This window comes from Centroberyx affinis, unplaced genomic scaffold, assembly GCF_046629955.1.
Source record: "Centroberyx affinis isolate AG114_WGS23_722 - 3 ecotype Tasmania unplaced genomic scaffold, CSIRO-AGI_Caff_v1 ptg004591l_1, whole genome shotgun sequence".
NCBI lineage: Eukaryota > Metazoa > Chordata > Actinopteri > Beryciformes > Berycidae > Centroberyx > Centroberyx affinis.
Genome location: NW_027282209.1, coordinates 91,002 through 103,947, shown reverse-complemented (window position 1 = coordinate 103,947; position 12,946 = coordinate 91,002). Strand labels below are relative to the sequence as shown.

The window sequence follows — 12,946 nt, the reverse complement described above, 5'->3', positions numbered from 1 at the left end:
CTGGTCCAAAATGACAGTAACAAAAGTGTTTTTTAGTGGAAAACCAAACCACAGAGCCAGTTTGTGCTACAGCAGCAGAATGACGATGAGAAAATGTGCCCCGGGCATGTAATTGATGCATAAATTAACATGCCCAAAATGCATGAAAACTAAACAATAAACAGAATGAAAATAGAAACATATAAAATACGAAGTACTTAACATGGAACGACAAACAATAATATATAATAAAACACATCGCTTTTACCATGTAATGCAATGTATGATGTTGTATGGAGAAAGTTGCGCCAAATTCCATTCACAATCAGGCAATTCAATGTGGGCTTGCGTGGTGGTAAACATACACACCTTTAGAACATAACTTAAGATCTTTTATGAATTGTTAGTGTCCACTGGCAAGTTCTGCATACACATGATCCACTCTGTGGCACTTCATTTCAGTAGAGATTTAACGTTTAGAATTGGTGCCTGCTACCGCTAAAATACACTGTGAGGGAAGTGAACACTTTGTTGGGCAGGTGTTGGGTAGTTAATGTGAGAATTCCATTATTTCCGATAGCATTTGAAGGCAGCACCCCAGCAGGATGAATTCCCTTTCTACAGCATAGCAAACTTGAAATCCAAGAGGAAGTTTAACAAAAACATTTATTAAGCCAAATATTCTTCATTGTCAAATGCAATGTGTTACAACAGTATTTCAAAATAATAGTTATTTAATCAGTAGACGTTTGTTAGAGGTAATATGCAAATAAACATGAAATTTAGCCTACAATTTTACAATATATCATAGTCGAAATTATACAAATAGTTTTTTAATTAAGACATGAATAATTAGATAATTGAGAAAAACAATGTTAGATAAGTAATGAAAAAACAAAATTAGAGCTTGATTCATTTGTTTATCAAGGCACTTTTCATACAGTCTGCCTTACAAACAACTGAAGTCTGCATCAGAGCAAATCATTTTAAGCTCATTTTACTTTCATTTCAGTGATCACTCCAATTTAAAAAGGCTGTCTGAGGAAAAATAACTTCAATTTGTAAATGCCCGTCGAGAGGAATGCATCTTTTTGAGTGAATGACGCTGGTGGCAGTGGTATTCCAGGTCAGGACAGACTGAGAACCCGAGCTCCCTCTGAAGGAACAGTGATGTAGAAAGTTGGGCTTCCACTGTATCGCTCCTGTTTAGGAAAAAAACAACAGTGAGTGTATATAACATATTTCTACTGAATAATATATTTGTAAAAAGACTACATCTGGGTGTTATACGTGTTATACCTTTATCTGACTGTACTGATGTTTCATTATGTGTGTAACCATTTTTATTTTTTTAGAAGCAGACTGTCCATACATGGAGGCTGCAGAGCCGTTCGCGCTCATCTCATCTCTTCACCGCCCAGGAAGGAGGTTCGAGGAGGCGGCAAGAGGAAGGAGCCGCGGGGCTTGTTTTCCTAACCAGCCGCCTTTCCTCTCCCCGACCGACACATCTTTTCCTCTTACACACTTCCTTTACTACGACTTCCTCCTTTCTAAAATTACATGCGCGATGCATAACTCATCTGACTTCACCTACGCGAGCATCTCATTCAAATGAGTGGAGAGGGGGAAAAAGAATGTAATGGTGTTTATAGGATTAATAATAGCTTTTGTAAACAATCCGAGACAGATGGACAGACATCGAGGCAGGAAGAAAATGCCTCTTTAAGGATTTACTAGTCATTTTCTGTAATCCCTTTAATTTCCGTATTACAGAGCTAAGTTATTAGGTTGTATATTCTTTGTTAAAAATGAGATATTATTTAAAGAACTGAAGCCCTAAGGGTAAAGGGTTAAAGCTGGGACTATTAGCAACCGTCCATAGTTGTCAACTCGTCATGTTCTGGTGTTGTAGCTTGTTTCCTTGGCCGCGGCCTCAGCACTTGACCAGCCGGAGCGAGGTGCAGTGAAGAATGTCCGCGGGGTCGGGCGTCACCGAGTCAACTTTGAACCCTTCGGCCAGCGACGCCGTCAGCAGCTCCTCCACGAACCGCTGCATGTCTGTGATTTCGCACGGGCTTCGGAGCGCGGCGGCGGCGGCGTCGTCGGCGTGGGCCTGCGCGCCCTCGGGGTCGGAGACGGTCAGCCCCCGGTAGCGCTGCTTGTCGTACTGGTCCTGCGGCAGCTCGTCGGGCCGGGGCACCCACTCCAGCTTCAGCCGGTTCTGCCTCGGGTCGCAGGGGCGCGGGGCGGCGGGACCCTGGGGCGTCCGGTAGGAGAACCGCTCGCAAAGCAGAGCCAGGAAGGCCCTCCAGGTGCAAAAGAGGTCAACGGCGAAGACTCGCACGGAGCACGTGCGCAGCTCGTAGTTCTCCGGCCCGCGGCGCAAGTTAAAGTGGAGGACGCGGACCTGGAATGAGACGGTACAACATGCTTGACCGACACGTTCTGCAGGGTGTACTGTACACAAACAAAGAAATGGTCCTTCCATGTCCTTGAATGTGCACTTTGTTACTAACTAAAATGATATGCATAGGGTTTTTGAAGGCCGATATTTTTAGAATGAAGCTGCCAATAGGAAATGCTTTGGGCCAGTATTCAATATCTTTTAAATTGGCTAGTTCATGCCAAAAAATGTCAGAAAATTCCAAGTATTCTTTTTTCCCCCAGACAATTTCATTCTTCTCACAGTGGAAAAGCCTCTTAAACAGCATGAATGCAGGTTAAGGTCTTTCCACAGACAACCAGTGTAGTATTGATCAATGCCACAAAAAATATGTAATCAGACAAGCTGCATCATATCAGAGGTGGACTACAACGACTGGCCACTACCTGGTTTTTTTAATAAAAGACCAATATCGGCACGACACATCAAACTGATATGTTGATCTAACCCTAATGCACACACCTTGCAGTCAACGTCCACCATCAGCATGGCTCCTAGCGGCCCTCCTCTCAGGCTGAGCGGCGCCGACGCCTCCGAGCGGCGGATCTCCTCCAGCAGGGGGCGTATCTGGAAGAAGTCCGCCTCTCGCCGCAGCAGCGCCAGCTCCGCAAAGCCGTCGGGCAAATCCAGGGAGCTGGAGCGCAGGTAATTCAGGATGTGCCGGAACACTTTGCCGTCGCGGTCGATGAAAACGTTGCCCCGCTTGTCCCGGAGCGCGGGCACCTGTCCGGTGAACATGGCGCCTAGCATGGAGTCGCGGCAGCGCGTCAGGGTGTCTAGGGTGGTGGTGTAGATTTCTCCGCCTACGTTCAACGACACCGGGTCCTGGAGGGAGTTGCTGTTGCTGTTGCTGTCCGGCGAGTTCAGGTTCAGCATCTTTGGAGGCGCGGGGATGCCGGACCCGGGGGTTGTTATGGTCCTACGAAGCCTTTTTTTCCGACGCTGGGGTTCGGCGGCCTTTGTGCCTCGTCTCTGCTCGTCTCTGCTGTGTTGTGGTGAGGACAAGGATCCTTCTGCGCTGGTCAGGAATGCCGCGGACTGAGGGATGTGGAAGTTTCAAGGGTTTCTTTTGTCTCCGGGAAAGACTCTCTTCCTTTGACGGTCGGCAGGGCAAAAGCAGTAGCCGGGATACGGAAAGATGCAAGGGAATCTGCCAAGTCTGCTCTTCCAAAGCTGGAGATTTATAAAACCTGTGTTCCAAACCCATAAAGGCCTCTGTTGTTTTGCTCCTCTCTATTGCGTGAAAGCAAACTTATCATCTTCGCAACTCCTTTGGGTTTCATTTGCAGATGTTTTCCCCATGATTTTCTGTGATTATATTTACATCCTTGTTGATATCTCTCCCGCAGGATTGTGGATGGTGTCAGTGCTGCTAGCCAACAGCAGGCCTATTGCATAAGCCCAGTCTGACTGTGTTAAAGCAGAAAGGCAGCGAGGGCCACAGTGACTAGACCAGCATGCTAATAACGGGACACTTCTGGCTCCGTCTCTACGGAGCTCGCTTTTATTCTCAGCCCATACCCCCTGATCTCTCTGTCGCACACACACACACACACACACACACACACACACACACACACACACACACACACACACACACACACACACACACTCTCTGGGGCTGTCTGGGCAAGACACGGGGGACTGGGCAATTTGTCTGAAATGCCCCCCTTAAAGTGACAGCCATAGCAATGAAAAGTGCTTTTTATCCCCAGCGAACAAATGAACAATGCCCGACTGAATTACCCTTCGGAACGCAAATATTTTCCTGAAGATAAAAGAGAAAAAGTGGATTTTCCAGAGCGAATAACAGCAAACGGACTTTCTCGCACATGCTGTATCATGTTGCACCACAGCAGAGGAGGATGAGAAAAGCTCAGACTGGAACAACACTGTGAGCGCACAATGGATATCACAATTCTATACACCCTGTCAAATTTTCTCGGTTTTATTGCCTTGGGGCCTGAAATGAAAACCCATTCAATCAAATGACATCAAAAACAAGGTAAAAACAAATGTCAGCTACTTCTGAATGTATTAAAAATGGAAATCTAAAACACCTTGATTGTGTAAAGTATGCGCATAATTTAAGCAATATTTAGTAGAAGCAGCTTTTTCTTTGATTACAGCAGTAAATCTGTTTGAATACGTCTCTACCAACTTACCACATCTGGATTAAAGATTTTTGGTATATTCGCGTTCATCTTTATATGCTACATAAACTTGATCCGTTTGTGGTGTGTGTGTGTGTGCACGTGTGGATACTAACCTGTATGTGGAGTATGGTCCTATCAATGGCGTGTGCCTGCAGCAAGGTAACAGTGCATCCACCGAATCCTCCACCTGTCATCCGGCTGCCAAACACCCCCTCCACCTCCATGGCTGCAGAGACCAGCTCATCCAGCTCCCTGCAGCTCACCTCGTACAAATCTCTGACAGAGGGACAATGCACCGTGTTGTCGCGCGTAAACATTCTCATCGAAAAAAGGTCGCTGGGTTAAACGGAATCACAACCCTACCTGAGGGAGTTGTGGCTCTCCACCATGAGTTTGCCGAACTCTTTGTAGGTGCCTCTCCTCAGGGCTTCGGCAGCTTGGACAGTTCTTTCTATCTCCTCAATCACGTGACGAGCTCTACGATAGGTCACATCGTCCAGCCGGTGCCTCGCCTCTGGGAGAAGGTAAAAACACTAAGTTAGCTTGCTTTTAGATACGGTGGGACAGGGCAGGACCACGTCAACGGAACGGAACAGGATGACTTTCATACCCTCCAGGTCCTTCATGGTAGCATCCCTGAGACTAGCCTTTCCCAAGATGGAGGCGGCCTCCTCGCACTGTCTGCGTCTGGTGGGGTACTCGCTGCCAGTCAGAGCGTGCTTGACGTTGGAGTTGGTGATGAGGATGACCAGGCCCGGGTCTGCCAGCGGAACTGGGGTCGCCTCCAGGGACCTGAGTAAATGACAAAGAAGTAACTGATAATTGTGGAAATAAAGCCTGTAGCGTTTCCTCTGTGTCTCTATTTTTTTTGCCAATACATGCCAAGGCTAACATAAAAAAGACGTAAGACACAACAGACCCAAACTTCTCCATGTTATTGAACGCTTTCTAAGCGGCTTATTGTTCACCTTTCCATTACCTGCAGTCGATGAGCAAAGCATGAGCCTCCCTGCCCAGAACAGACACAAACTGGTCCATGATGCCACAGGGCACGCCAGCGTGGGTGTGTTCTGCCTGCTGACATGCCACTGCCTTCGCCACCTTGTCTCCATCATCTGTGGAAAAGGGCAAGCAAAGAGGTAGAATGGCTATCAAAGATCCAGGCTCATACTCTTGTAAACAAAACCATTATAGATTATAGAGGTTATACAACTAAAGTACTCATGATCAACAGCAGCAAACCACCAATCTAACATCAAGCAATATCAGTATTTATGTGAAATTTCGACCAATATATCGGATCAATATTGGGCTTTTATTGAAAAAGGCCTAAGCCTAGTCTCTGACCTGGGTTGAGCTGCTGTAGGAATGTGTAGAAAGCCACCTCTAGAGAGGCTGAGCTGGACAGACCTCCTCCCAGGGGGACAGTGCTGGCTATCACCGCCCTGAACCCCGGGACAGGGGGAGCTGAAGGACAAGAGAGACAGAGAAAATGCACCAAATCAACCAAATGTTACGACTATCTCTGGTGTCCATACCAAGGAAGCGTTAGGTAGTATCTTTGAGATCAACAAGCTTCTACTGTATGTTCTCATGCACTTTCAAAGGACTGTGTCATGATTCACTGTATGACTATGAGATATGAAGAACTGAGATATCCACCATTTGACATCTCCTCATCAGCTTCAGGTTTTTTTATTATAGTGTAATGGATATGGTCATCGCTCTTTGTTTACCCCTGTAATGCTGCACAACGCCCTTCACATAGTTTGCCCAGCTGGGTAGCCCTGGAGACAGAGGTGAGCCATCGTTGGGCAGGTTAAAGTCCACCCTCCTGGGCTCCTCCACATCCTTAGCCGCTGTTACTATGGTCACGCCCTGGCCAGAGGTTCGACTCCCCACCACCACTGTCACCAGGGGCAGCGCCTGACACACATAACAGAGACACACACATTCAGATAGGGTAGCTAGCCCAATCTTTGTGTATGAAGAGAATTCACACCAAACTCCATTCAAAAATCTGTCAGTTTAAAGTTCCTTGCTTATTGGTTAATAGCCTATATATACCTACTAGAACATAACTTGAGTCACTGTACAAATCCTTAGGGTCTTCTGTTAAATTCATACAAGTGGCCCTGGCCCACCAAGCAGCACTTCATTTCAATAAAGTCTCAGTTTTAAACCACCATGGTGTACAACCAATTTGTAAGGTGAATTTTTATCTAAATAGGTGCTGCTTGGTGTATTTGATGATTGCTGACTAAATATTTGAAAATGGTCTTGAGTCATATTTTATGAGAAATTGACATTTAGTGATAAGCAAGGCAACTTTAAACTGCCAGATTATGTAAGGAAGTTTGACGTGAAGTTCATTCTATACCAGAGAACGTGGGTAGCTACTGATAGTATGATTACTGCTCAAAAAGCCAAAGAGCCTTTAAGATGCTCAGAGACAGACTGTCAGTTTGTATTATCTCCATTTGAAACATATGGAACAACACAATAACTACTTCCGCATAGATTCAGACACACAGTAAAGGTCGCCTTTGATTTGCCACTGAGCGAAAACTTTTGGTCATGTTCTGTTACCATTGGTAGTACGAATCCATTGTTGTAGTCAGTGTGCTCCCCTATCAGGTTGACTCTTCCAGGGGCACACACCGCCACCTGAGGAGCCTCTCCCCCGAACACCTGCTCGTACACACGCCGAGCCTCCGCAACAAGCTCGGACACAACCGGAACGGGACTGGCCATTGAGATAAATAGACGTGGTACAAATTCCAACACGCTCGTTCAAACAGAAAATATCATATTACTGTGAGTCGAGAGAAACGCGCGTGCCAGATTTGTCTCCGAATTATCTAACTAAACTGAGATGGAAAGAAGCGGCTAGAAATGCTAAGTGTTAACGATAGATGTAGTGATGAAATGTTACGTTTGCTTTATGACATTTGTCAGGTGATTTACTTCCTGCTTGGAACGTGCTGCGAGGCTCCGATTGGTGGAGACGCGTCACATGACACATCGGGACGACTAGGGAAAAGGCTATTTAAACTCATTTGATTAGGATTTTACAATATTACTTTGAATAAGGAGAAAGGTGTTTAGTGTGAATCATGATGACGAACATGTTCACACGCAACTTTTACAGTTACTTTATATACATGGGGTCAGCCCTATTGCAACATATGGGGGATTAGCTCAAATGGTAGAGCGCTCGCTTAGCATGCGAGAGGTAGCGGGATCGATGCCCGCATCCTCCAAATCTTTTCGTTTTCCCCACTATATTTATTATACTGGGTATTAATGGTTATTACAAAATAGTCCCCCATATTGGATAGAGATATCTTGAAAGACCCTCAGCATGCCAGAGCCAGTATCATCCTTCATATCACTTTTTAAAGCTTATTTTTCTTTTAACTTGTGGTACCTGCTTGTTGCCACTTGTTTTACATTATGGACATGATGCTTAGTTTATTTTATTTGATCACTTTATAAGCTCTGTTTTAAAGAGGTACTATACAAAGAGTAGTAGTATAGAACTTTGTAGTGGAAAGTATGGAGTATTTCTATACAACTCATGAACTGTGGCTCCCTCTGGTGTTCACAGTCCCACACTGTTTGGATAGTATAGGAGAACATAGTATAGAAATAATGCGCCTCTTAAACAAAAGGTTGCAGGTTCGAGTCCCGCACCAGCCCGCATGTCCATCCCGTCCAAGTCTCCTTTAGCAAGACACTGAACCACCCCTGCTGGTTATAAGTTCCTCTGTGCTCCCAGGTCAACATGGACTGATCCAAGGAAGACTGCAAGTGACAAACTCCTATCATGTGGCTCCATAGGATACACACTAATATTTTGACTGGCTTCCATTCAGTGAAAACTATGGAAACCTCACAACTAGACAACATCTTCTGCAATGACACTGATTTAACTGGAACGTTTTCATTAAAATTAGATCCTTACAGGTAGGAACTGTCCATCAGGTAGGCTAATCATGATATGATATGATACTATGTGAGCCGACGATGAAAGCATATCATGTCCCAAGCAGCAACTGGCACGAGCGATTTTAGGCTTTGTAACAGCATGACGTCACACACTGCTTAAAGTTAATGAGGTTCCTCGTGAGATGAAGCTATGTATAAATGTAACATGTTTATAACAACAATTTAACAACTGTACATCACCAAAGGTGACGGCAAGATAAGAGCCAACACTGAGCATCACCACAACAATAAACAGCATGACACTGACACAACACCGTGACATTACACCGGCCAAGGGCCAACCTAATGCTAATATCACCCCCTCGAAAACGAGACGATACATCTCAAGGGGTTTATCCTCTCAATAAACTTAACTTAGTTAACTTACATCTCAAGCCCCAGCAACACCAAATAATTAAAAAAAAGTCAGCAGACAGTCTTATTATATCAAGACATCACTGCCTGGTTAGCTTCAGAGGGCTATGACAGCTCAGCTAAAATTATACAAATGGCCGACGAAACTGGCCAGCCAAAAAGTATAATGAACGACTGTCCTTACCTTTAGACGGTAAACTGAAGCTTCCCCTCTGAGATAATTCCCAATGATTCTGGTGATTTCCTGGGCCTTCTCTATCTCCTAAGTTTGAGACTCTTTTGTCCATCTTTTAGCCCTCAACCGTCGCCAACTTCCACTCCGCTAGCTAACGTACGACCAGCGCGAGCTACTACAGAAATGCACAGTTGTGTTTGTGGCACCAGTGAGTTAAGCTGAGGGGTCACCATGCGAAACGCAAAAACAATTAAAAACACAAAAACATCACATAAAAAAAGAATGTCAAGATTTTTTTTTATCTAAATGGCTTTTAAATATTCTTACATATTTATTTCAAACTTTGGATGTTTTCATCTCAACAGTAGGGGGCGCAATTCCGAGCAGCTCAGGGAGTTTTCTTCAGCTTTTCTCCCTGAACTGCTGCAGTTCTCTCTTGTACCACAAGAGGCTGCTGTTGTTCCGTGTATTCAAAATTATCCACGCGCCATAAATATAAAAGTATTTTCATTCTAATTTAATGACAAATGTAAGTAACCTAAAAACTGTTACTCAAGCACCCAGCAAAAAAAACAACAACTCAGGAAATATCTCATCACATAATCCCTCTCCTTCATATGAGATACATTCTTTTTCTGTTTATCTTTCTATTTTACATTTACTCTACACATACTTTTCTGTCTTTTCTTCTTGTTTGTTATGATGTTTTTAATTTAATGTCATTTTGTCTCTGTATTGATCTGACTACTGTTGATGTTCATTACTGTGTTGTATAATGTCATGTTGTTGTGTTTCATGACTCCAGGAAGAGCAGCTGGGGCATAAACTGCAGCTAATAGAGATTCTAATAGACCAATAAAACACTGTTATAATACCAAATGGACTGCACAGTCTGTTGTAAATGAACCATAAAACACAATCGCTCTGTTAGACTTTTTATTTTTGATTTTAGTCAGTTCAGTCGTTGGAGTTGTCCAGTAAACACTGTCTTAATGAACCTTCATTTTAGTAACATTAACATTTTATTTTGCATAGAACCATAATGATAGTGTGGTTTGTCCAGTATTAGGGTCAGTGATCATAAACAAGAATAATTTTATATTGAATCTTCTAAACTACACTGCAAAAAAAAAATCCATATCAAGTCATTTAATCCTGCATTGAGTCTTAAGATGTAATTTAACCAATGAAAACCTCCACCAATGGGAGAGCATTTCACTTGTCTTGGATACAATTTAATTACTTCAAGAATTTTCTCAAATAAGTAACATAATCTTCATACTTGTAGAGTGATATATGCAACTTTCTGGAAAATTCTTGAATCAAAATAAAGATGTGGTTGATCTATAAGATCTATAAGAGCTGGACTTCAAATATTCAAATACTCTCTCGGGTTATGACTTGTTTATTCAACTCTATTTGGTACGTTTTGTTGTGTTTCTACCATTGTATATTTGGTACCTGTTCAAATAAATAACATCAGGTTGATGACTATACAGCTGGTGCAATATACGCACAAAACCAAACAGCATAATACTTCAGGTAGGCTACAATAAATAAACAACAAATACATAAAAGGTGTGGCTGTAACTTAGTTTGAATTGTACAGTATAGATTTTTTGAAAAACACAACTTTCCCTGCTTTAGTCTTTTTTCCACATATGTCTTACACTTTTATATAACAGTAGAGTTATACATTAGTATTAGTACCATTTTCTGGTATCCAGCCCTGGTTGGAAATCTCCTTCAAGTCACATAAAGCTCTGTCAGATAAACTTTACATTAAATATTCATAGTGTTTCTTGTCATGTTTAAATTGGCAAAAATAACAATGTTCTAAAATCAACTTCTACAAAACAATTCTACTGTTAAACATGTCTGTTAAGTAAAAACAACACTGTATAAAATATTCTCTAACATGAAAACCGACTGTAGATGACCTAATAAAGTGAATTTTCACAATAAAAGCCACATTTTCGCGGGCTAATCTGTTCAAACCCTTGACGATAAAAAAGGTTTTATCTAAAAGTCCCCGGGATTGTCATTCAAGCTGACTTTCCTTGCACAGTACACTTCTGAACACAAAATACAAAATAAACAATGTCAGAACAAGATCAAACTAATAAAAATCATTGCCTACTGAGCATAACTAAGGAATATACCTCTTTTGTATAACATGCTAAAAATACTAATAACAAAGGCAGCAGATCTAACTGTAGTGCATATCATATTGCTAGTACACAAATAACTATGCAAATTATCTTTAAAATGAATAAATCAATATAAAACTATGTATGGCTACATACAGTATGATGTATGATGTTTGGTCTCAGTTCATTAATAATCACAAAGAAAAAATATATGATATAATCAAATGACGTCTATCTAAAATATGTTCAGTTTCCCATTGAATATAATAACTATGCTACATTATGAAAGAACTGGGACGGTTTTAACTGCACAAGGGCTTCACTTTAAATATCATTAATAATGTCATTACATTGAGACACAATTCATATTTCTTCATAAGGGAGATCTAAAATCTGTCAGAAACAAACTTTCTTTGCTTTACATATGGCTTTTAGTAGCTGATTTTGGGGAAGTTACCCTATTTTAACCTGATACTGGCCTGCTATCTGATACCAGTATCAGCATCTGTGCATCCCTAATACAGTGATGACACTTCATAGTAGATGTCGGCTTCATTGTACATACAGTTTAAACCAGTGATTCTCAACCTTTTTCATATCAAGGACTCGTAGTTTAGTCCATATTAGGGCCACGGACCCCCATTTGATGAGATTTTGTCTCTCGGACCCAAATCTGAGAATATTTTTATTGTCAGATATGATTTTGTCCAGAATTCCAAGACTATCTGTATTGTAGGTAGAGAGATAACAGAGAAAATATGATCAAAACAGTCTTTCTTCTACATTCTCTAATTGTGTTAACTTCTTGTAAATGAAATAATGCTGAAGTTTAACAATTCATCAATTTGCTGGGGACCCCCTGGAACCCCCTCAAGGACCCCTGGTGGTCCCCGGACCCCATGTTGAGAACCACTGATTTAAACTATATAGCATTCAGAACCAATATTATAACTAATTATATACAGTAAAAAGTCTCACTTTAGGACAGAGGCTCTCCGCTCCACCTAAGTAATGAATGAACCACACAACAGCAGGCATGTCTAGACTATTCATTTATAATACATACTAACATGAGATAATACTTGGAATTTAAAAGTTAAAAGTAGAGCTACGACTTCCCTCCTGCTGAAATAGGAGGCGTCTAAGGCTAGAGGGTTAGAAAGGAGTTTTAGGGGTTAAGTAGGAGTCTGTAATGCTCAAAATGTTGAGGTCATATCTAGCACCGAACATCATTGTCTTTTAGATTCATATATTTTGATTTTTACAGGCTGGTTTTATGGGCTGGCTTAAAGCTCTTGGGTCCTGCTCTAAGAATCGTATCTTCATTCACTGAGAAATTGAAGAAAAAGTGAAAAAACATTGGCTTTCACTAGTCACTTTCACTAGTTTACCAGCCAAACATATATATATATATTTTTATAGAACAGATTAGGACTTCTGAATGATGTCTGGTTACCTGCTAAAGTGACTGGGAGAACAGTTAAACTTACCAACCGCAGCCAAAATTGGTGGTAATTTCCCACCCTAAGTATCTCTATGTGGAACCCACATTCTCTTGCTATACCATGCATTTATACAAGAAGAGAAAACCGGATCTTTACCTTGTAAAGATCAGATTGTCTCTGTTTAGACAGCCTTGAGAAGACCAGATGTGTACCACAGAGAGGTACAGATCAGA

At 42.1% G+C, this 12,946-nt stretch overlaps 2 protein-coding genes and 1 non-coding gene across 3 annotated transcripts; 1 reads left to right on the top strand and 2 right to left on the bottom strand.

Moving 5' to 3' along the window:
• Nucleotides 1-657: 657 nt before the first annotated feature.
• On the bottom strand, nt 658-7,510 carry galk1 (galactokinase 1). The gene is made up of 8 exons (XM_071544480.1): nt 7,168-7,510; nt 6,315-6,504; nt 5,926-6,045; nt 5,558-5,693; nt 5,189-5,370; nt 4,942-5,092; nt 4,692-4,854; nt 658-1,181 (listed from the first exon to the last, which is right to left on the bottom strand). Exons 1-8 carry the CDS (start codon nt 7,330-7,332, stop codon nt 1,107-1,109), a joined length of 1,182 nt encoding a protein of 393 aa, XP_071400581.1. The 5' UTR covers nt 7,333-7,510; the 3' UTR covers nt 658-1,106.
• LOC139665465 (BTB/POZ domain-containing protein KCTD21-like) lies at nt 1,913-3,895 on the bottom strand. Its single transcript, XM_071544481.1, has 2 exons — nt 2,885-3,895; nt 1,913-2,386 (listed from the first exon to the last, which is right to left on the bottom strand). Exons 1-2 carry the CDS (start codon nt 3,296-3,298, stop codon nt 1,913-1,915), a joined length of 888 nt encoding a protein of 295 aa, XP_071400582.1. The 5' UTR covers nt 3,299-3,895.
• Nucleotides 7,511-7,768: 258 nt separating the features above from the next.
• trnaa-agc (transfer RNA alanine (anticodon AGC)) lies at nt 7,769-7,841 on the top strand. The gene has a single exon. It is a non-coding gene; the product is annotated as a tRNA-Ala (tRNA).
• Nucleotides 7,842-12,946: the final 5,105 nt, after the last annotated feature.

Coding starts and splice junctions, on each gene's coding strand:
- galk1 (XM_071544480.1), bottom strand. CDS start 7,332: ATGGCCAGTCCCGTTCCGGTTGTGTCCGAGCTTGTTGCGGAGGCTCGG. Junction 6,505..7,167: donor ATGGATTCGTACTACCAATG/GTAACAGAACAT, acceptor TATGTGTGTCAG/GCGCTGCCCCTGGTGACAGT. Junction 5,371..5,557: donor GCTTTGCTCATCGACTGCAG/GTAATGGAAAGG, acceptor TCATTTACTCAG/GTCCCTGGAGGCGACCCCAG.
- LOC139665465 (XM_071544481.1), bottom strand. CDS start 3,298: ATGCTGAACCTGAACTCGCCGGACAGCAACAGCAACAGCAACTCCCTC. Junction 2,387..2,884: donor TGGTGGACGTTGACTGCAAG/GTGTGTGCATTA, acceptor GTCTCATTCCAG/GTCCGCGTCCTCCACTTTAA.